Below are 21,701 nucleotides of genomic sequence, written 5' to 3' on the forward strand. Positions count from 1 at the left end.
GGGCTACACGTAGGAGCGCAGTGCCTATCTCAGATGGGCAGTCTGGCCCACAGAGGGAGGTGAGGCTCGCATAGTTCAGAACGAAGAGTCACTTAGCAAGGTGGTACTGGAGCCAGAACTTGAACTCTGAGCCCCAATCCACCTCTGCAGCTTGGGGGTTGAACACAGCTGTGAAAAGGGGACTGTTGCTGTCAGATGGGATCTTACCATGAAGGCACACTCTGCAATCTTGCCGGCTGGATGTCCCGTGCACACACCTGTCATTCTCCCTGCTCACAGGGGCTGTGGGGCAGAGGTCCCTGGGTGGGCAGAGCTTGCCAACTACTCTGGATCCTTGCTGGGAGCTGTCGCAGGATTCTGCCATCTGGCTGGATTCTGCCTAGGTGGACACTGTGCAGGCCTGTGAGGGTCTTCCTCCCATTCAGATCTTTCACTGTGGCCAGAGGAGAGGGATCTAGGAGGAGAAGGGGGAGGCTGGGCTTGGAATGGGCCCCAGAGGCACAGCCAGCCCAAAGACTTCTTGGGATCAGAGGCAGGGTGGAGAGCCTGGGCGTAGGAGCTCAGTCCAGTATCTCCCAGGCCCCTCCCTGGCCACTCCAGGCCAGGAAGTCCAAGCTGTGCCCAGAGGCCCCTCAGAGGGAGGGGGCAGCCTCATTGGCCAGACTACCGGGGAGGGGGCTGGAGAGCGCTCAAGGAGGCAGGCGGGTGCGCTGCCAGTTCTTGGAAGGGCTCATGAACGAAAACCCCTGAGCCTGACCACCTGGAGGAAAGGCTCACCGTTCCCATGTGTGATAAGGGCCAGGAGATTCCACAGGTCAGGTAGTTCCCCCGCCCCCCTGGCGTTTTGTGGTCACCATTAATCATTTCCTCTAACTGTGTATATAAGAGCTCTTTTGCCAGTGAGCCCAGTGCTCAGAGAGAAAGGCTAAAGTCCTCAGGAGGATGTGGCTGCAGAACCTGCTTTTCCTGGGCACTGTGGTCTGCAGCATCTCTGCACCCACCAGCTCCCGCAGCCCTGTTACCCGACCCTCTCAGCACGTGGATGCCATCCAAGAGGCCCTGAGCCTTCTGAACAAAAGTAGGGACGAGACTGCTATGATGGTGAGTTAGGGAGCGAGTGCAGGCTGTGCCTGGGCCACCTCGCTGGCCTGGACTGGCCCTGCCTGTCAGCTTCATCAAACGGTATTTTGCTTTTCTACAGAATGAAACAGTAAAAGTCGTCTCTGGAATGTTTGACCGCCAGGTAAGATGCTTCACTTTGACACACCTTCCCAGAGGCCTCTATTTTTTGGGGCGGGGGGTGGCTCCATTTCAGATGAACTCTCACAGGGTGGTCGTCGGTCCACTTCCTCTCCAGTCAGCTGGCTGCCAGGAGGGCCTCTCCGGAGGCCACTGGCCTTGCCCCTGTGGCAGTCACGTGAACTCCTTCATTAGCCAAGCAGCCACGGGCAGACTTAGCATTCAAGGGGCCTGGGGTCACCAGGGGACAGGTGGGTAAGTGGCAGTTACTTGAAGACACAGGGGCTGTGGGCTTGGGGCACTTATGAGACTAAGCCCTGTGAAGACAGCGTGCTGGCTACAGAGAGGCACAGAGAGATTTCAGAAACAAGCCTTGTTCATTTTTCAGGTCGGGGTGGGGGGGAATGCCCCCCCCCCGCTACCTTCTCCCCGAATGGTGGAGGGATAGTGACCTCCTTTCCTGGAGCCTGGGACCCTCTCGAGATGCCAGGGAATGTGGCTGTGCTAGCTGAGGGTGGCCTGAGCTGAATGGTGCAGATTTGTGTTGGCATGAACAGAGCAGTGTGTATGACTGAACCCGGCATCAACCTGTGCCCCTCCCAAGTCCTCCTCTTGGGGGACAGGGCTGAGAACAGGAAAGAGTGCCGAGGAGCGTGTCATGTGCCCACCAGAGGGCACTTGTCCACTACTCGCCAAGTAATGCACAGTTCCCACAGGAGCCGACATGCCTGCAGACCCGCCTACAGCTGTACAAGGACGGCCTGCAGGGCAGCCTCAGCAGCCTCAAGCAACCCCTAACCCTGATGGACAACCACTATAAGCAGCACTGCCCTCCTACGCCGGTGAGTACCCACATCAGGGTCCCAAGCTGGAAGGTCTTGGTCTAGGAGGGTGGAGGGGTGCATAAGAAGGGATCTTCGGCTGTAGCTGTTCAGGACCCCAAAGGGGTTCTGTGTCAACAGATTTGTCAGCATTAGTCCCTCTAGACAGTGAGCAGCCCTGCCCATTTTCATCCCTAGGAGTTAAAGCCATGGAGCTCTGGGGGCTTATACACTCCCCAGCGGGAGCTGCTTCTGTCCTTATTATCATTAATGAGGTCAGAGGTGAGGCAAACCCAAGGAAACTCAGATCCTGCCTAAGGCCCAGGGTATATTCTGGGGCCCAAGTGCCACCAACGTGGCCCCTTGTGAGGTGCCTAATTGCATGGGAGCAAGGAGGGGGGTCACACCCAGATTGGACAAAGGCCCCAAACACTCCTTTTCTGTAGGGAGTGAGGCTCGTGGCCTTGACTCCTGCCCCTTCTGGGCTGCTGGCCTGAGAGCGAGGAGACGCCGGCCCAACCGCCCACCCCAGCAGACCAGCTTCGGGCTGGCGTGTTGTCAGGCCCCTGGCAGAGTTGTGCACCCTTCGGGTGACACACGGTGGCAAGCTTGTCATCTGACTCAGGTCAGCAGGCGGGCTCCAAATGGGCCTTCCGGCCTCTGAGTTCTAGAGGGCAGTGCAGAAACGCACCGGTGCTTCCCCCACATTAGCCACTCACACCTGGACTCAAAGTTCTCTTGTTCTTTTTTTTTTCCAAGGAAACTCCCTGTGCAACCCAGACTATCACCTTCAGAAGTTTCAAAGAGAACCTGAAGGAATTTCTGTTTAACATCCCCTTTGACTGTTGGCAGCCAGAAACAACAGAGGCCAGTGCAGCCAGGAGCCAGCCCTGAGAGCGCAGCTCCCAAATCACTGCCCTCCTCCCCATGGATGGCTGAAACCCAAGATCTTCACCTTTGAGGGACCATAGCGCGGGCCAGGGCTGTGGGGGGCACGGACTTGCTCTGAGCCATGCTGCCCCTGATACCGGCTTGGTATATGGGGAGTGGGGAATGTTTTACATTGGCAGGGATCCGTAATATTTATTTATATATTTATGTATTTTAATATTTATTTATTTATTTATTTAAGACCATACTCTGTATTTATTCAAGATGTTTTGCCATAATAATAAATTATTAAAAACCTGTTCTTATTTGTGCAGTTTCCAGTTTGTTTTCAACCATGAGCAAAGGCCGATGGTGCTCTCCTCCCCATAGGGCAAGGTGGGGGGGCGGGGGAGAGGAGCCGCCAGGTTCGGGAGGGGGCAGGGTGCTCCAGCAGGGGCAGCCCTGACAGAGCAGAGGGGAGGTAAGAGTTGGCCTGGGCACTGCACTCTGCACACCCAGATGTGCTCCGCTGGATACTCAAGGGCTCCCACCGCAAAAAGAGGTTTTCAGGTTCACTTGGAAGTCCAAGGTACCTGGTCAGTGGAAACTTGCTCCAGGACAAGGCCATCATACTTCGTGAGAAGGCTTGGGAGCTCCTGGGGCTTGGCTGGCCACTGGCTGAATGGGCCTGCCCTATAGTGAGGCCAACACCTGTGCCCCTCCGAGGCCTGGCCCTGTGGCCACACCCTGGTCCTCACACTCAGGGCCTCAGCCACTCCTAAGGTGAACCAGTAGATAGACTAGCTGTTCAGGGGGGGGAAAAAAACAAAACAAAACCACAGGGGTCAGAGCCCAGCATATTTACCAAACTTTCCCCCAAATGGGTGATCCTAATCTGTGAGAGTCAGAATGTATATTCGGAATCTGTCAGTACGCGGCTCTAGCGTGGCATTTTTCTGAGCTGGCTTTTGTTTTTACATGAAGTTTTGCATCTAACCAGGTGCCTTCCTCTAAAACCCAAGGCCTTCAGGCCAAGAAATAGCAGTGCTCCATTCTTCCCTTGCTTTGCCAGCCTGGTTGGAGGCTGTGTTCCGAAACCTGCTCCCCTGTCTCCCTCCCGGGGACTATGAGGAAGTGGGTGTGTCTGCGAGTGTCAGGTGGACAGGACAGCAAGGCCAGCCTTCTCCTTGACAGGGGGGGGCCTGAGGAAGCTGGCTTGGTGCCCCTGCCTCGCTCTCTCTCCACCCCACCTACTCTCTCTGCTCTGGCCTGCACCTGCAGACAGCACCGGTCCTGGCCAAAGACCTGTCCCAACAAGCAGGCAGAAAGGTCATGACTTGAAATGTGAGTACAAATAAAAATTCTTAGACCAAGTGTGATTTTCAGCAAAGACAAGAATCCAAAAAGCGTGCTGTGGTCATAGAAAAATGCATGAAAAGCACATTTGCCCGGCGATAAGGTCCTCTCTGTCTTCCACGTAAGCCAGTGATGACTGATAAGAGATTTAGCATTTCCTTAGACTCACATATATAGGTACCCCTCTCCACAGAAATGCTGCCAAGCCCAGGGCTCAGATCAGCTTGCAGCTACCCTCAAGTCTTACCATGTACCTGTACGTGTTCCTGGCTTGTGCACTCTGGGGATCAGAAAACCACTGTGCCTCCATGAAGACAGCCAACGTGTCTGCCTACGACAATCACACGGCAGTCTGTGCTGAAATTCAGAAAGAACTTTCGGCTGACAACATTATATACAATGTAAGTCTGGGTCTTCATCAAACATCACTTTGCTCTCAGTGGCCCTTTGTGTTTCTGACCAATGTCTCCTGCTTTCAGGGTTCCTTCAAAAGGCCCCAGAACACCAGTGAGGTAAGGAACCGTTGCCGCATGGACCTTTCTGATCACATTTGAAAGGGATCATCACCCCAATCAGCATCCAGCACAGAGATATGAACAAAAGAGCGAGGAATCTGGCCGGGGCCGGGGCGGGGGGGAAGCAGAGTTTGAGTTTGGGGCCTCCAGCTCAACCAACAGATGAATCAGTGGCCAGGTTCTAGGCTTTTCCAGGCTCTCTGATCATCACCCCAGATTAGCCCTGGGCCTGGGGAGAGACCCGACACCCATTGCACCTGTGGGACACCTGCAGGACAATCAGGGTAGGGCCTGAATTTGAGTTCAGGGCTCCATCTAGCCAGGGTGACCAGGGATGGACGAGGCTGGGGGTCAACTGGTGCTCAGCTGTACACAACCAACAACCCCCTGCTCCTCACCCCGTTTCAGGAGCCCTGCTATGGGGAGTTTACAAAGGACTTCATCTCCACCCTGAAGGAACTTATGAAATCTAACGAGCATGACCATCACATAAAAAAGGTTTATAAGGACATGGAAGAACTCACCAGAATCTGCCCAAAGCTGCAAGTAAGTTGCTGTTTGCTCTTAGAGGAAACTTAGGCTACCACAGCCAGGGGCCCAGCGGGGCAAAGGGCTTCTTACAGCCCCCACTTGCCCCATGTGAGGCCTTACATACTACTTTCTGACCCAAAAGTACACTCACAGACAAGGGCTGGGGCTTAGGAGGGTGGGGATTTAGGGGTTGTTTCAGAGGTTTCTGTGATGCCCTCTGCCAAGTCCCCAGGCACAGGGGTCAGTGTGGAGCAGGTCTGAGACAGGTCAGAGCAGGGCTGTTGTGTAATCAGCCTGGGGAGAGGGCACAGCTGCTCAGTGCCAACCCCCACGGGGCAGCCAGTCCAAGGGAGCTCCGGTTTGCCCTGCCCCTGGGGCTCTTTCTGGGCTGGTGAGCCCCACTAGGAGCCCACTGTGTGGATGGGCAGTGGCTTAAGGGGCGCATGTCCTTGGGAAATGACTGAGGTGTTCCTCTGTGTGTGCCCCCTTCTTACATAGGCCCCTGTGTGCTCCCACCTTGCTTGTCCTTGTGCCCCTGTCCTGGGCAGCTGTGAGATCTGCCCACACTTGGCTGGCTCTCTCCCCACGGCTACAGATGGGCCTCAGACCCTGTGCTCCACTACCACCCGATGCCCCCCAGTGTGCCCCTAAGATAGGTGCAGAGGGCCTGAGCAAATTATCTCCTAGGCGGTGGAGGGCTTACAGGACACTGTGGCTGGTAGTAGAGAGTTTGCTTTTATTTTTTTCTGCTAAAAATATGGCTTAAATATGCATTTCTTATTTAGCCTACAGAATCACCCAAGAACTGTACTACTGAGGAAAGTAACTTCTCACAGTTCAAGGAAGCCTTACAGAGCGTTATCATATCCATAGAAGGATGGAAATCCTGTAAGAGTGTCAAGAGCAGCCTCTGAGACCCCCTCCTCTCCCTGGGACCTGGTTAGAGCTTCAAAAAAAGGGGATTGGAGGAGCCTTGGGCACAATTTTTAGCCAGGGTGGGGTGGGAGTTTGCTGGCCCTGGGCTGGCTGACAAGTCTGTGGGCAGGTAATGGGGGCAGGGGTGTGCCTGAGGAAATTTTCTGTAACTGCTACAACAGCACCCGCTACTTCAATAAAGCAGGTGTACGTAAATGCTGGTGAAAGTCATGACACAGTCTAGGCTCCTGGGGCCCATGGCAGACCGGAAGGGGCAGGGGGCTGGGGTTGATGGCCCCACCACCAGGACTCCTGACCTGGAGAGCCAGGAGTCTCTGAGGAGGAGAGACCTAAGAGGGTGAGCAGGAGCCCCACCTCGTCTGCCCCTCTGCTGCCCCTCCAGGGTGAAGTGACACCCAGGACGGGCTCCATCAGTGTCTGTGCGGCTTGTTACTAGTCCTCTTCTCCCCGAGTCCTTTAGAACTCGAATCAGATCCTTTCCCAGATCCCCCCGCCCCCAGCTTCACTCAGCACCCAGCCACCCCTGGATCCAAGGGCCAAGACTCAAGGCTCAAGGACCTCCCCTGTGTGATCTCTATGACTGCTCCTGGGGGCTCCAAATCTCATTCATCATCCCCCCTCCCCTGCCCCTTGCTGAGGGCTGATGTGACCACAGAAAGGTCAGACCTGGTAAATGGCACAGGGGAATGGGGGCTTGCAGCCTACTCACAGAGGACTGGGCACAGTGGGGAATGTGGACCAGGTGGGGGGCCCCACAGTGACCAGGGACATCTCTAAACCCCCAGCTTCTTCTAGACCAGCAAGTAGCTATCTGACTTCAAAGTAAAGCCCCTCACCTACAAAGCCTCTCACAACACCCTTCAGAGCCCCCTTGGGATAAAAGCCCACTCCCCAACTACTGCTGCCCCTACCCCAGAGCACGGGGCACTCCCTGTGCTGAATCCAGCAGCCTCTCTGGTCCTAAGGTGCTGCCACACTGAGCTACCGACCTCTGACCCCTCATCCTCAATTCGAACCCTAACCCTGATTTGAAGAGTTTATTGGAGGTGACAGCCTCCTACCATCCAAACCTCTCAGACCATGAGTTCCTTCACCAAACCAGGAAAGATCTATTGTTCTGGAATACAATTAGGTATCAAGCCGCAACCACAATATGGCTCAGGCCAGACCTGTCCGCAACATCTACCTTCTGACAGACCTTGCCTAGCTTTGAAGCTTCAGATTATGCCTGCAGCCAATACACAGACGGACCATAGCCCTGCCCACCCCCATCCCTCACTCTAGACTTCTCAGACCACTCCCTGTGTATCTCCAACTTGACAGGCCACATCGGGCTGGAGGTCAGCAAATGTGACTGAGCGAAGTTGCCAAATTATCTCAGAACATGGAGGGCAGCCCCATGACTCAGGTGTCAAGGCTGATGTGGTCAGTGGTCAAGGATGGTTACAGCCCTGAGGAAGCCCATGGTGCATTCCCCAGAGGCTGTGAGCTCCTGTCCCTTGGGCACCCCACATGGGTGCTCAGGGTTTCCAAGGTTACTCCTCTGTGATGAGCACTAGAGCCTGTGGGATGCATGGCAGGATGGGGTTGTAGAGATACACTGGTAAGAAGACCCACCACTTTACTGCCCAGCCTCCTCTGAGCCTGAGGCATCTAACAGTAGAGGCCTGGGGGCTCCATATACACCCTTGTCATCCCATTACTGTGTTCAGGACATCAGGGTGTACACAGGCCTGGTCTGCCACTAACCTGCCGTGTGACATTGGACAGATACCTCAGTCTCTCAGCCACAGTCCATAAAGGCAGTGTGGGCTCTAGCCCCAGAGGCCAGAACACAGCCTAGGTTCAGGGCTTTTGTCATGCTAGAGGGCCTCACAGCATCTGGCTCAACTCTAGGGAAACTAAGGTTGACAGAGAGGTTCTGGTACCTCTTCTGGGAAACAGGAAGTTGGTAAGAATACAGGTGGGAAGGCAGCTCTTCCCCAAGGAGTAACTGCCCCCATCCCCCTGCGACCCCTAAGCCTTGGCCAAGGCTCCCAAACAGCCATCCATGAAGAGACCCTGCAGTGAGAGCCACCTGGGTTTTCTCTGTGCCCTAGTGTTCTCTCTAATTAGACTCCCATCTGGACACTGGTACTGTTCCTGTTGGTGGCTGGAACCAGGTGGGAGGGCCTTGTGGGTACTGCTCTGGAGACCCAGGCAGGCCGGAACCCAGAGTTCTCTGGGAGCCTAGGGGCATGACCGCTTCAGCATCTATGGAGGGGCTGGTACACTGGCCGGCGGAGCTCTGGGCGGGACACCTGGGCACAAGATGCATGGCCTGACCTCCAGCTGGCTGGGAATGGCCCTAGGCACTCCCTTTCCCTAGGAGACCAGGCAAAAGGTCCAAATTAGGGACGCCTGGGTGGCTCAGTAAGTTAAGTAAGCATCTGCCTTCAGCTCAGGTCATGACCCCAGGGTCCTGGGATTGAGCCCCACATCAGGCTCTCTGCACGGCGGGGAGTCTGCTTCTCCCTCTGCCGGCCGCTCCCCCTGCTTGTGCTCTCTCTTTCTTCCTGACAAATAAATAAAAAAAAACTTAAAAAAAAAAGGTCCAAATTATATCCCTCCAAGGGAGATAACCATGGGCAGGTGTGGGTCAGGCTTATCCTGACCCTCAGGAAACACTCTTGGCCTTGCTAGGGCCATCTCTAGACAAGGAAGGAGAGCAAGGTGGGGTGGCCTGAAAACAGAGGCTCATCCACACATCAAGACTTCCCAGGACAGTAGGTCAGCGCCTCTCCCTTCAATTCACAGGGGCCTCCCCAGAGACCACTTCAACTCTTTACCACCTCATGCCTCCTGCGGGTCCCCTCTCCCCTCAGAATTCAGTAGTACTGAGGTTAGAACCAGGAATCTAAGACATGCATGAAAGCAGTCATGCAGCCCTCTTCCATATGCCAGGCCTCAAGAGCTGGATCGCCCGGCTGGCAGCCCCGTGGCAGCCTCTGTCACAGGCCATAGTGCGGCTCTACGCTTTGATGCAGCCTTCAGATGTGGGGAGATCACACAGGAGGAGCGAAGCTTCATCCACACAAACAGCCAATGTGTCAGTCCGTGAAATGAAATGACGGACTGAAGCTAACATGGCAACATGGCAAGGCACCTGTGAAAGGGTCAGAAAGGCATCAAGGCTGGGATGACGCCATGCGGGCCAAGGGCCAGAAAGGAATCGGGATTTTCTCCTTGGCTTCCTACCCTGTGGTGGTGTACATGTGAATGTGGCTGCATGTGAGGAAACATGCTGAGTGCCAAGGTGGTGGCACAGATCATGTGGTTCCCTTGCTTATAGAAAATTTGCATCTTCAGTGTCTTCAGGTAAATGGGGTCCTTGGTGGTAGCTTGCATTGAATGACTCCCCAGCTCGGTTGTTCAGTCAAGATGCTGGTGATTAGCTTGAAAAGGGGGCTGCTCCCCTCAAAGCCCAGAGGGCTAGACCCTTTTTCTAAGAAAGCATGGACAGCAGAAGAGGCTTGGCTGTTCTTCCTTGGCAGGCAGGACAGCTCTTAGTGTAGGCCTGGAGGTTGCAAGGTATTGTGCAAGGCATCCTCAATTAACCTCACAGCTGTCCTGTGCCTGGAGTCACAGGTGGGGCTGCACATCTGGCCTGCACCACACAGCCCCCACTGGGCAGGACCGGCCCTGGAAACTAGGACCCGAACCCTTACTCCTTTTGTTTCCTGGCTGCTGGCACATGCATGAGCTTGGGAACTCAGGATCTATATGAATCGAAGCGGAGGGCAGAGGCTGCATGGACCAGGCACATACTGTACCAACCAGGGCTTTGGAGCAAGCGGTTATTTGTGTTGAAGTCACATGGTTGAGTCCAGCCACTCCTGTCCCGGCCCCTCCCACAGTGTTCCACAGGCTTCACAAAAAAGAAATCTGGCATTTAGGTCTCTCCCAGGCCTCTGTTTTCTTAAAACTGCCGAGTAGGGTTGTGGCGGGCGGGCAGAGAGAGGCGCCAGCCCCAGACCAGCCTGCTGGGACATAGAGAGGCTGAGACGAGCAAGGTCAGGAAACACCGCTTCTCCCGAGAGCACCCTGATGCTGGCCCTGCCTCTCCAAGGAGAGAGGAGAGCAGAATGTCCGGGGCATCCAGGTCTGCAGAGCAGGTCAGAGGAGAGCTGGCCCCCAGGACGAGATCTGGGGATGAGGAGGGGTTGTCTCACCTACTGTTGGCAAGGGATGCTCCCTGCCCCCAGGGCCCAGAGAGGCTGGCCCCGGCGCAGGACCACGCGGGAGGTAAGCTCTGTGGACTCCCAGGCCCAGTCCCGCAGAAGCCGCCTTCCTGGACCCTCCCAAACGGCTGACCAACTTCCCTGCTGCGAGGAGACCCTGGGCTCTGCCTGCCGGGAAAGACACAGCCTCACAAGTTATTTTTCACTGTGGTTTGAGATAACAGCAGTGAAACAGTTTCATGTTGCTGCCACTGATGTTATCTCTGGCCCGGACCTGCTCTTTGAACCTGAGAGATGATTAATTAAAAACCTGTCTCCCTTTTCTTTTTCTTAACTTCAAGGGAAGATGAGCACAAACTCCCCAGGTTCTCCCCTCAAATGGACTTACTGGACCTTCACCCACAGGCAAGGTCCACATCTTCAAGATCCTGCAGTTCTTCTGGAGGTGGAGAAAAGCCTTTCTAAAAATATTTGTTTTTTCATTGGGTTGTACATTAAGTACATTTCAGTGAGTTTTTATGTATGTCTATACCAATATAACCAACACGGAGAGCCAGATACAGAGCATTTTCTAGCCCCCCCCCACCCCCGCAAAGGCTGCCTGTGCTTTCTCCCTCCCCATTAGCATCTACCCCGCTAAGTATCCAGCCTCTTTCACTATAAATTCATCTTGCCCTTCTTCAACTTCATTTAAGTGGAATCAGAGACCGTGCTTTTTTTTTTTTTTTCAGAGACCGTGCTTTTATGTTTGATGTCTTTTGTTCAACATTATGTGTGTGTAACACTTTCTGGTTGTTTCATGGAGCTGCAGTCTATTCTATTTTGTTTCTGCAAAGTAGTCTATCATGTCCCACTGTGTACTTCCCCTTTTCACTGCTGATGGATATTTTGGCTGTTTCTGCTTTTTGGCTCATATTAATAAAGCTACAAACATTCCTATACTCCTATCTTGGTGAGCATTACATACGCATTTCTGTTGGAAACGCTGGGAATGGTGTGGAATTACCGGGTCATCGGACATATGTATTTTTAGTTTTAGTAGATACTGCCAAATATTTTTCCAAGGAAAAGTTTTTTATAAGCACTATTATTGCTGGTTCTCCTGCCTCTTGTAGAAACTGCTTATCCATCACTCTGACCTCTCCTCTCCTTTCACGTGATCTGAAGTTGCTTCCCAAAGTCCTCCTCGTTACTGGAATTTCTTCTTTATATTGGTCAGTCTTGCCCAACTGTGAACATTCTCTAAAGCCAATTGTTGGGAAACAAATCCCAAATCCGACTGAGCCTGGGCCTCAGACTTTGCTCATGGGACGGTTGGACCTGCCCTTGGGGAGCCTGGCTTGGGCAGGCTGCAGGGAAGTCCGCTCGTTGATAAGAAGAGAACTTAGCCGTCGATACTCGCCACTTCCCCATGCTACCGCGGCTGTGTAGGGGCTGCCTCCACGTCTAGCATCTCCTTTCGGGGGCAGTTTGGTCACAAAGGGCCCAGTCTGACACGGATATGGGTGGTGTCTTGCCAGTCTGTTGTGCAGTGCAGCCCTTGTCCATAAGTCTCTTGCGCCAGAGTCTCTGGGGGTCCCCGAGGAGACTATGATGTGCTACCACCCTAGGGGAGAGACAGGCTGAGGGGCCCAGTGCAGGGGAGTGTTCTGGGCTCCTCTCAGGGTCTCTCTCCCCTCGTTAATCCCCCACCATGTCCTCATGTTTTCACTTTCCTGGTCCCTTCCAAGTCTGCCCACTTTTCTGTCCTCTAGCCCTGCCCCAGCCTAGCCCACCTCTTCCACAGACTATCAGCTCAGACGGTTCATGGACATTCGTCTCTAGATAGACCTCTCCTGCTTCTCTCCCCATGGCAGTCGGATGGATTTATACACTCATGAATCCATTCAACAAGTATTATTGAGTGCCTCTGAAAGATCAGAAACTATGCCAGGCTCTGCAGGAAACCCAACCCTTGAGGTACCTACATTTTAGGGAATTAGTCTGGCTGTGTCCCACAGGGGCTGCCTGTTGGCTCACTGTGAACTTCAAGCCCTATGATCTGGTCTAAGACCCTGCCCTGCCACTCTGAGACCACCCACCACCCCCCAGCCTCACTGCTCACAACCCTGTCTCCCTCATAGCAGCCCGAGGCCCCAGGAACACAAACCAGCCACAGCTCCCCTACCAGCCCCTGGTCCCTGTGCCCAGAATGCATCCCAGCCATGTGCCTGACATCTGTCCCCACAGGAGCCAAGACCAGTGTCTGACAGGAATGGACATGTTCTCTATTGGGGCATACTCCTCCTCGACACTTACTCTGGTGCCTTGCCTGCCCACCTCCTGGGCCTTAGGATGCACTACCATCTGCCCCTCAGGGGACTGTGGGGTCTCTGCTCTGAACTGCAGCTCTATCCCCCAGGTCTGAGGAGAATCCCTCACTGCATGGGTGCCAGCAGTGGCCATATTCCAGGGTCTGATGAAAATGCATCTTTTCTCACCTATGACTAAAAGAAATGCACAAAGGTTTTATGGAAATCAAGATGAAACAGCAGTATGAACTTCCCAAAGTTTAGAAAATGCTCTGTGGGACAAAGAGCAGCACAAGGCCCTAAGGTAAAGGCCCTTACAGTGAGGGATGTTGTTAGCATTATCCTTGTCAACAACAGCATCTGAGAAGTGAGCCAAGAGGATGACCTTGGGCCACCCAGGGGCCAGGGGAGCCGGGAACCCAATACAAGCACAGCTGCCTGCTCCCTTTCCCACTTAATGGATTTGGGTAGTCTCTCAAAGGAAACAGGAAAAGGGAGGAAAGCCCAGCTCTTGGTCAATGTGTCACACTTCCTCCTGCCCAGAGCCTGGGGCAGCCCCAAGCTCTCCTGGTAGGAGCCCAGGCTCCTGCCCAGGCTTCTTCTGCCAGCAGAGCTGGAGGAGGGTGGGGTCACTTCATGCTCTGGGAGGGGAAGCCAGGGAATCAGCAACTGCTACTGGAGCCACAGCTTCTAGTCAGAACCTACATGGGAACTCAGAGTCTCCCCTCTCCTCCCGCACCCCAGGAAGCTGACCTCCACAGCCCTCAGGCCCCTCATCCCATTGGGATCTCTCTGGGGCAGCTGCTGTTGGCCCCTCCCAGATTCACAGAAGGGCTGTGGCTCAGATGGACCCTAACACCCCATCTCTCACCAGTTCGACCCTTGGAAATGCAGACCATCCAGTGTTGGAATTCAGATAGAAATCAGTGAAAGCTGCAAGAATCTCAGGCCGTAGTCACACTAAAGGCTCCGGTACCTATGAGACACAGACTTGGGCTCCATGACTAAACAAAACACCAGGTACAGCTCTGGGCCTGGGTCCCCTCATCACTTTGAGCCCCCATGGTAAGAAGAAGCATCTTTCTTTTTTAAGATTTTATTTATTTACGAAAGGGGAGGAGGAGGGGCAGAGGGACAAGCAGACTCCCAGCTAAGCAGGGAGCCTGACATGGGGCTCCATCCCAGGACCCTGAGATCATGACCTGAGGCAAAGGCAGATGCTTAACCGACTGAGCCACCCAGGCACCCTGGACCATCTTTCCTTAGAGTCAGCCAATCCGAGGGTCCAGGAGTCACAGACACAACAGAGCAGGTCCATGACAGTGACAGACAAAGAGAAAGACATAGCTCAGAGCTCCTGAAAGTATCAGATGGACAGATACTGACAGAGTCCCTGGCACTGGCAGATTCAGCCAGAGCGTGGAAGGGAAAGATGGAGAGAGCAGTTGGGGATGGTGACAGTGACAGATTGACAGATAGGCTTAGAGTCCCTGGTGGTGACAGTCCCAGCCAGTCCCTGGCTGCTGCAGTAGTGGTAGTTCTGTCCTGAGCTTAGCCCTAGAAGTTCTTGGAGTTTCCTCTTCTCACTGTGACCAAAGGCTTTGAGGGACTTTTACCACCCCCCCTCTCCCCCATGGTCCCCAGGAAGGGAGCAGGCTGTGGCCCTCACCGTCCCTGGAGCTAGACTCAAGAATCAATCCATTCTCTTGTCCCCACCTCCCCTTCCAAGCACTGGGGGGCAAGGAAATCCTCCCCTATATTCCTCCTGGGGCCATCTCCTCATAGCATGGTGGACCTGCTTGTCCTGGAAAAGGTCTTAGGGACTACTGTGAGCCCAGACTCTGTGGGCACAGTGGAGAGTGTCAAGTAGAGGACACAGGCCCACTATTATCAGAAAATGCTTAGCTCTAATTTGCCAGCTTTTCTCTTCACGCCTATGACCTCCAGGGTCCAGAGACCTGATATCCTAAAAGGTCCAAGCCAAGGGGAGAGACTGCAAGCCAGATGAGGATGAGGTGATTAGCCTTTTTCATAGGTAGGGAGACTGAGGCTGACTTGGACATATTCAGCTCTATAGAGTCCAAGAAACCCCTGGGGAGGCGTGACACATTTCTACCTTGAAGGGATCTTTTTACTGAAACCATGACCAGGCTGCCTGCCTAAGGCTGGGTCCCTGGGACAGAGACTCTGAGACAGAGATTAGCATGCAGGGTTGCTTGTGGAAGAGAAGGGAAGCAGGACTGAGCAGTGGGAGAAGCTGGACTCAGTGCGGTCACAACAAAAGTTTCAGCTAACCCAAGGGAGAATCCTAGAGCTAGGGTGGTTCTTAAAGTTTTCCTAAGTTGGGGGTAGGAGGAAGTCAAGCCTTTATTCCATCATGTTCATCAGTAATTGGATACAGGCTGTCTCTGGACAGAGGCATGATTTTAGGCATGGCAATTTTTTTCAGCAAAGGAAATCCCCCAAAAGAGGCACAATATTCTCTCTGGAGCTCAGGGCTGGTGTCTGTTGCTGTTAGGATAGACATATGACAATGGCAGTAACTAGATCAACTATGGTAAGTGAGAGACCATGGGTACTGGGTTTATGCAGAGCCTCCATCCCTGCCCTCGGGGCTATTCTATTCATGAACCCGCGATGGGGTAGAATAACAGAAGCTGGATAGTATCAACTGGAAGAGTCAATATATCTACCTGATTATTTTTTAAAGATGTATTTATTTGTGAGAGAGAGAGAGCGAGCGAGCATGTGCATACAATCCGGGGCAGGAGGGGCAAAGGGAGAGAGACACTCAAGCAGATCTGGTGCTGAGCATGGGGCCCTACGTGGGGCTAGATCTCACGACCCTGAGATCATGACCTGAGCCAAAACCAAGAGTCAGAGGCTTAACCGACTGCACCACCCAGGTGCCTCTATCTACCTGATCATTGTACCTCTTCCACTGTGGTATGATTTCTGGGGACCATTACCATGCAATATGAAACTCTTCATACTTCGTATCACAAACATTTGTCCATCACATTCCTTTACCCTCAACTTCCCTGTCCCAGGTTTTCTGGTCTTTCTCCTTCCAGGTCCCTGACCAACCAGCCAAGCCATTTGCCACTGCCCATGGTAAATACATATTTTAATTTCAGACTACCTCTCTACACAAAGTCAATGGCCAGATGTACCATCTGAAGCTCTAGCCCACTGGATTTTTCCTCACTATTGCCTTTCAAGGTCACCCTTGAGTGGGGCTAACAGTATAGTCACTAACCATTTTTGGCTTGATCCACATACTGATCTGACCTATTTATGAACTAAATTTGGGATTTTACTTCCTCTATCAGCTGGCCCTAGGGGATCACTCATGTAGTGGTAGGTGTGAGCTGGGGGAGAGGCTCTTGTGCCACAGAAGTGGATGACATGGGGTTCTGGATTACCTGTTTGTAGAGCTTACTTGTGCCCTCCAATCCTGCTCATACTTGATTCCAGATGTATGGCTTCTATTCTATGATGGGTTATTGCTAGGCCCACCTGACCTTATGGCTTAGTAAGCCTGGCAGAAGCCAACTCATCACAAGTAGCTCTAGCTGCACGATCATTCCAGCTCCACTAGGATTCAGTAGTATAACAGGAGCTACTTTTCAAAAGGTGTCTAATCCCCCCATGTAGATGCTATGGCCTTGCTCTAGAATCCCAGGGAAACAACATCTTTTCCCCTCTACTGATAACTGTAAAAACTATAGGTTCTGATCACTTATATAGCGAAATGGCAGGGCTACTTGTATGAAGCCTGAAGCTGCTGCAGAGCCCTCTCCTGCCTGGGAGCCCACTCAAAGATGGCAAGCTTTTGTGTTACTGTTAGGGATATGGGTCAGAATAATATTCCCGAGTGTGCAATAGGTTGTATCCCTAACCTCAAGAGGCCTACCAAACATGCTTCCTTTTTCACAGTGAAAAGTACAAGATGTAGTAATTTGTCTTATTATGTTGGAGGAAATTTCCTGACATGCTGTAGACCAGCGGATCTCTAAAAACTTTGCTGATATGGCCGGCTCTTAAACTTCATAGGGCTTACGTCCTGGTGTGTATGTGTGTTGTCATGGCCACTGAAGTGTCAGTCACTTCTTGATCACCTTGTCTGATTGGCATAACATCATTGATACAGTAGACCAGTGTGATGGTCTATGGGATGTCCCAATGGTCTAGATCTCTCCAAGTGTTTTTCTCCAAGTGAATGCAAACTGTTTGAAAGAGATGGAAAAGAATGAAGTCATCAGATCAGTGGCCACTCACTCAATGCCCAAGGCCATGTTAATCTGCTGTAGTAAATATACCACATCTGGTAGGCATAGTGGCTATAACTGTGGCTACCACTTGTTGAATGGGTAGTAGCCCACTGCCATCTTCTAGGAGCCATCTGGGTTTTACTGGTGGCTTAAATGAAGATTTGATGGATTCCCTGTAGGTCTTCAATGGTGGCACTAATTTCTGCCATCACCTCTGGAATGTTACATTATTTTTGATATACTATTTTGGCTGGAATGGGAAGTTTTGGAGGTTTCCACTTGGCTTTCTTCTCTATGACAGCTCTTACCACATAGGCCAAGGACCCAATGTAGGGGATTGTACTAATCCTCAAGTGTGTCCATCTGATTATATTACTGGATGGGAGTGTGGATCTAGAAGGCCCACTACGAGCAGGATTCAGGCAAAGAATCTATTTATTATCTGAACTGCATATGCTCCTAACTCTAACAAGAAGGTCTTTATGTTCCTTCAGATCTCCAGATAACAATTTCAACTCAAATCCTGTGTTCAATTGTCCTTGAAACCTCTGGGCATCTACAGTTACAGAGTATCTATACTTACTTGAATAAATGACCACAGGTCCCTTTGGGAAAGGGCTGGAGAACATTACTATGCACACTTGCTGTAGTGTTGTGGGATCCTTCCTTCTGGGAATCTGGTTTCTTCAATCAATGAGTTCTAAGTCTTAAGACTGGTTCAGATCTGGAAACTTGGTAAGGGATTTTTGACAGGATCATCATTCTTGATTGTTTCTTTTGATTGCACAGGGTAGCTCCACAATGGTGGAATTTCTCCCCAAAGAAGGGCATACAGAGCATGTCTGGGGAATACCATGATTCTGAGGTGCTATCTCTGGGGTAGCATGTTAAGAAAAGGCAGGGACCCTGGTTAGAGGATGCAGGCCCTGATTTGGTTCTTAGACCACAAGTTTGAGATATCTAGTATAGCCAGGAAGAGAAAGAACCAAGTCCCAAGGTACCTGCAAACCTAGAAGGTGGACAGAGGAGAGGGAACTGCAAAAGAAGTCAGTGAGGACTGGTCCCAGAGGAGGGAGGGAGCCAGGAGTGGTGGCATCATGGAGGCAGGGAAGACCAACAGGTCAGAAAATAGCCCTAATCCTAAAGAGAGCAGGTCAATGTAGGGTGAAGTGGCATCTCTTGGCAGGGCCTTTGGGACAGGTGGAGCGAAGGGATGATGGGGAATAGGAGATGATGTGAGAGGAAGAGGCCTGGAGAGTTCAGGCACTAGAAGACTTTTGGACAGGTTAGATGCCAAGCAGGATTCAGGTGAGAGCTGCCCTTGGCCTGGGGACCACCCCCGCCCCTCTTTAAGCTTTCTCCAGAATCTCACTGGAGGATGGACAAGAACTGTATTAAGGTCCAGATGCCAGCTCATGCCTGGGTTTCCCCAGGGGGCAGGTCCCACTGGTCCACCCGTCTGTTCTGAGCTCTTCTCAAGCAGGGCTACATCCAACTGTTTTGAGGGCTTTCCAGAGAGCTATAATGCTTCTGTCCCATGGAACCTACAGGGAAACCCCCAGCTCTGACACCTACCCCTTGACTAAGGCCTCTAGAATCTGGGCCAGAGGCCAGGGTGGAGCAAATCACTGAGTCAGGACAGCGGTTTTCTGGCTTCCTTAGTTCAGTCCACAGTTCCCCTACCATCCCCACCCCAGAAGATGACCCTGGCAGGATTGGGGAGCTAAAGCCCATAGTATCACTGGGATGACTTACATCATTTCTTTAATGCTCACCACAATCATGTGAGACCATGATCCCTCTTCCACGGATGGCGTAACTGAAGCTCTGAGCAGAGAAATAACTTGTCCAGAGTCACAGGGCCAGAGACTTGAACCCCAGTCTCTGAGACTTCTTGTCAGGTGCTCTTACATTACCCTCCCTGCTGCTCAGCATGAACCAAGGGAGGGATGCCAGGTCTTTGTTATGTAGCACCGTCATGCCAGCTAGACCTGGGGGCCTCTAAGCATCTGTCCCATGCCTGCCTCAGGACCCTCATCTTGAGCTTCACCCAGCCCATCCAGACCCCTCCCCAGGCTGCCTCTCATACCTCACATCTGGGGGTTTCCCTGTAGGTTCCATGGGACAGAAGCACCTTCTAGAGCCTCCATCCTCCTTGAGGCTCCAGCCTGTAGTTCCCACTGAGACCCTCCTCCTTGGCATCCCAGACTCTTCGCCACCACCAGTGTGGTAGAGCCATTTTACCAACGGAGAGGCTAAAACACAGAGGAGCGCAAGGAGCCGGGGCAGAGAGCATATGGGTCCAACACCTTCCCTGGAGTGGGCCCCTAGGTGCCCAAGAATGGCAGATGTAAGGGACAGCAGCCCTGCGTTTCAGCCACCTCAGCGAGGTCAAGAGTGAGGCAGCTGGGGCAGCCCCAGATCCAGGGCCTCTGGAGGGAATCTCCTCTCCTCGCTCCCCACAGGAAGCAGGTGGCAGTACTTGGCCAGCCACAGAGGCCTGGACATCCCCACGGAGCAGCCCCACCTCTCCACTTTCTGGCCCCCTCCCCACCTTTATCACACTGGCAGTCACGCTTATCTCAGAGCCTGGCTTCCTGTTGCTTTTAAAGAGACGTGTGGCCCACTGGCTGGCTAGCACCCTGCTAAGAGGACTTTTCTTCTCCTGGGGCCACAGCAGGCTTGTGTCTTGGTCACCTGTGAAGGGGAGGAGCGCTCCTCCCAACTCAGCACCTAGGTTACTCTGGACTGTGAAACAGCCCAGTGACTAGAATGTGAGCCCTTCTGAAGCAGGTATAGATGGGTGGTTGGATTGATTCATTCCAGAAATAAATACTTTACTGAGGTCCTAATTACTGTATATCAGGGACTATCTGGGGAACTGGGCAAAGTGAGAAACAAGATAGATTCTCCACCATCTTGGTACTTACATTCTAGTGGGGGTCATAGATAGTCAAGCAAGGAACAAAAGAATTTTCCAGAATTTCCTTGAATCTTCCCCCCTCTGCTCCTGAGCTAGCTGGGGCTTTGGGAGGCTGCTACCAAATGGACTTGGACAGAGCCAGAAGTATCCAGAAGGAAGTGGGGACACATGGTGAGGGAGCCCTGGGACCTGATGCTGCCAGGGTGTGTGCTCACTCTCAGGACACACTGATCCTGGTCATATGAGGAACTGGACTTGAGATACAGCAAGTACCCTTCTGCTTCAAGCTCTAGTATCTTGAACGGCTGGAACTTTGATGGGTAGATGCCACTAAGCACCTTCACCCGGCCATGATCCAGGCTGACACCAAGAGACCCAATGAAGCTGGAGCACGTTGGCAATCAGTCACACAAGGGGATATCCTCCCTGTCTGGAACAGTTCTGGGCTTCTGGCCACAGGAGATCAGAGAGGAATGTGAGACAGAGGCTAGCAACACAGGCTGGGAGAGGATAGCTGTCAGGAGCAGAAAAGTCAGTGGTGAGCAGCACTGCTCACCCCACACTCACACCATTGCTCAACCATCAAGGAGAGCGCACCCCTCCACCAGATCCAATCCCCAAAGATACCAAAGTAGGAGGGCTGGGATGTCAAGATGAAAGGGTTAGAAACAGAGGCAAGGACAGTTGCAGCACAAATGGCAATGTCAGGAATGAGGCAGAAGCCCTAGGGGGGACATTCAGTATTGGGGACAAACTGAAGCCACTCCCATCAGCACCCCTCAGTGGCTTGAGGAAGGAAGGGGATGTCTGTGCCCCACCCAGTGATATTCCCTCAGCCGGCTAGGCACAATGCCGTAGGACCCCAAGGGTCAGAGAGTATAAGAATTGTATCATTTTTCAAGAACTGGCTGTTCAAGACTCTAAGATTGGGCCCAGAAAAATGTTAGATTGGAACAATACTAGGGCAGGTACTCAAATGCTCTGCTTCTGCACGATTTGATAGCTTTCTTGAAATACCATGTGGAAACTTAGCTTGGCTCTTGAACTATTGTACAGGCCAGTGAAGTATGTGTATTTGGGACTCACTTGCTCATGCCTACACTGGCAGGTACCCACAAATCAATCTCCAGAATTTAAACAGAGTAAGAATGAGACCATTGTTCTTGTATATGCCAGTCCTACAAGCAGCCCTCAAGAAGAACTGGACATAGATTTGTTATCCTTGAGCTGTCAGAGATGACCCACATTTATGTGGAGCCCTCACACCATAAACTAGTACACAGATGCATAATAAAATCCCAGAGGAGTTTACACATTTCTGCCTGAAGCATGGCTCTAGTCTTGGCAGTGACCAACCTCAGTGGAAGAGGAAAGCGTGGGCACTCCTGAGGAAGGTCATCCATTTTCCTAAGCCTTTGCCATCTCAGCTGCCCCTGCATGGCCTGTCCCGCTGTGGTTCTAGCAGGCTCAGTCTACCCCTCAGCTGAAGCTACGTAACCACCAGAAACACCTCCTGAGAAAGCCATCACACAGCTGCGCTGCACAAACCTTAGTTGAACATTTCAGACACTTCCTAGAAATTACTCTGATGTCCTAAGAATGATTTAAGTTTACTGTTAAAAATCTAAACAAGTAAAGTAAAAACACACCCCCTGTCCAGAGACGGCACTCTGGTTAGTTAGCATGCTTGGGGCACCTCTCTCCCCCCATCCACAGAATCAAGTA

The 21,701-nt window shown here is 52.4% G+C and overlaps 1 protein-coding gene across 1 annotated transcript; it reads left to right on the plus strand.

Annotated features, from left to right (window-relative positions):
* The first annotated feature begins 924 nt into the window (after positions 1-924).
* On the plus strand, positions 925-3,252 carry CSF2 (colony stimulating factor 2). Its single transcript, XM_025860825.2, has 4 exons — positions 925-1,101; positions 1,202-1,243; positions 1,956-2,081; positions 2,820-3,252. Exons 1-4 carry the CDS (start codon positions 943-945, stop codon positions 2,952-2,954), a joined length of 462 nt encoding a protein of 153 aa, XP_025716610.1. The 5' UTR covers positions 925-942; the 3' UTR covers positions 2,955-3,252.
* Positions 3,253-21,701: the final 18,449 nt, after the last annotated feature.

The sequence above is a fragment of the Callorhinus ursinus genome, unplaced genomic scaffold, assembly GCF_003265705.2.
Source record: "Callorhinus ursinus isolate GAN/ISIS: 27379988/994484 unplaced genomic scaffold, GSC_fseal_2.0 scaffold30, whole genome shotgun sequence".
In the NCBI taxonomy this organism is placed as follows: domain Eukaryota; kingdom Metazoa; phylum Chordata; class Mammalia; order Carnivora; family Otariidae; genus Callorhinus; species Callorhinus ursinus.

Bases quoted from the DNA above. Each gene is read 5' to 3' on its own strand.
- CSF2 (XM_025860825.2), top strand. From the start codon at position 943: ATGTGGCTGCAGAACCTGCTTTTCCTGGGCACTGTGGTCTGCAGCATC. The intron at 1,102-1,201 runs GTGAGTTAGGGA...GCTTTTCTACAG, and splicing joins GGGACGAGACTGCTATGATG to AATGAAACAGTAAAAGTCGT. The intron at 2,082-2,819 runs GTGAGTACCCAC...TTTTTTTCCAAG, and splicing joins AGCACTGCCCTCCTACGCCG to GAAACTCCCTGTGCAACCCA.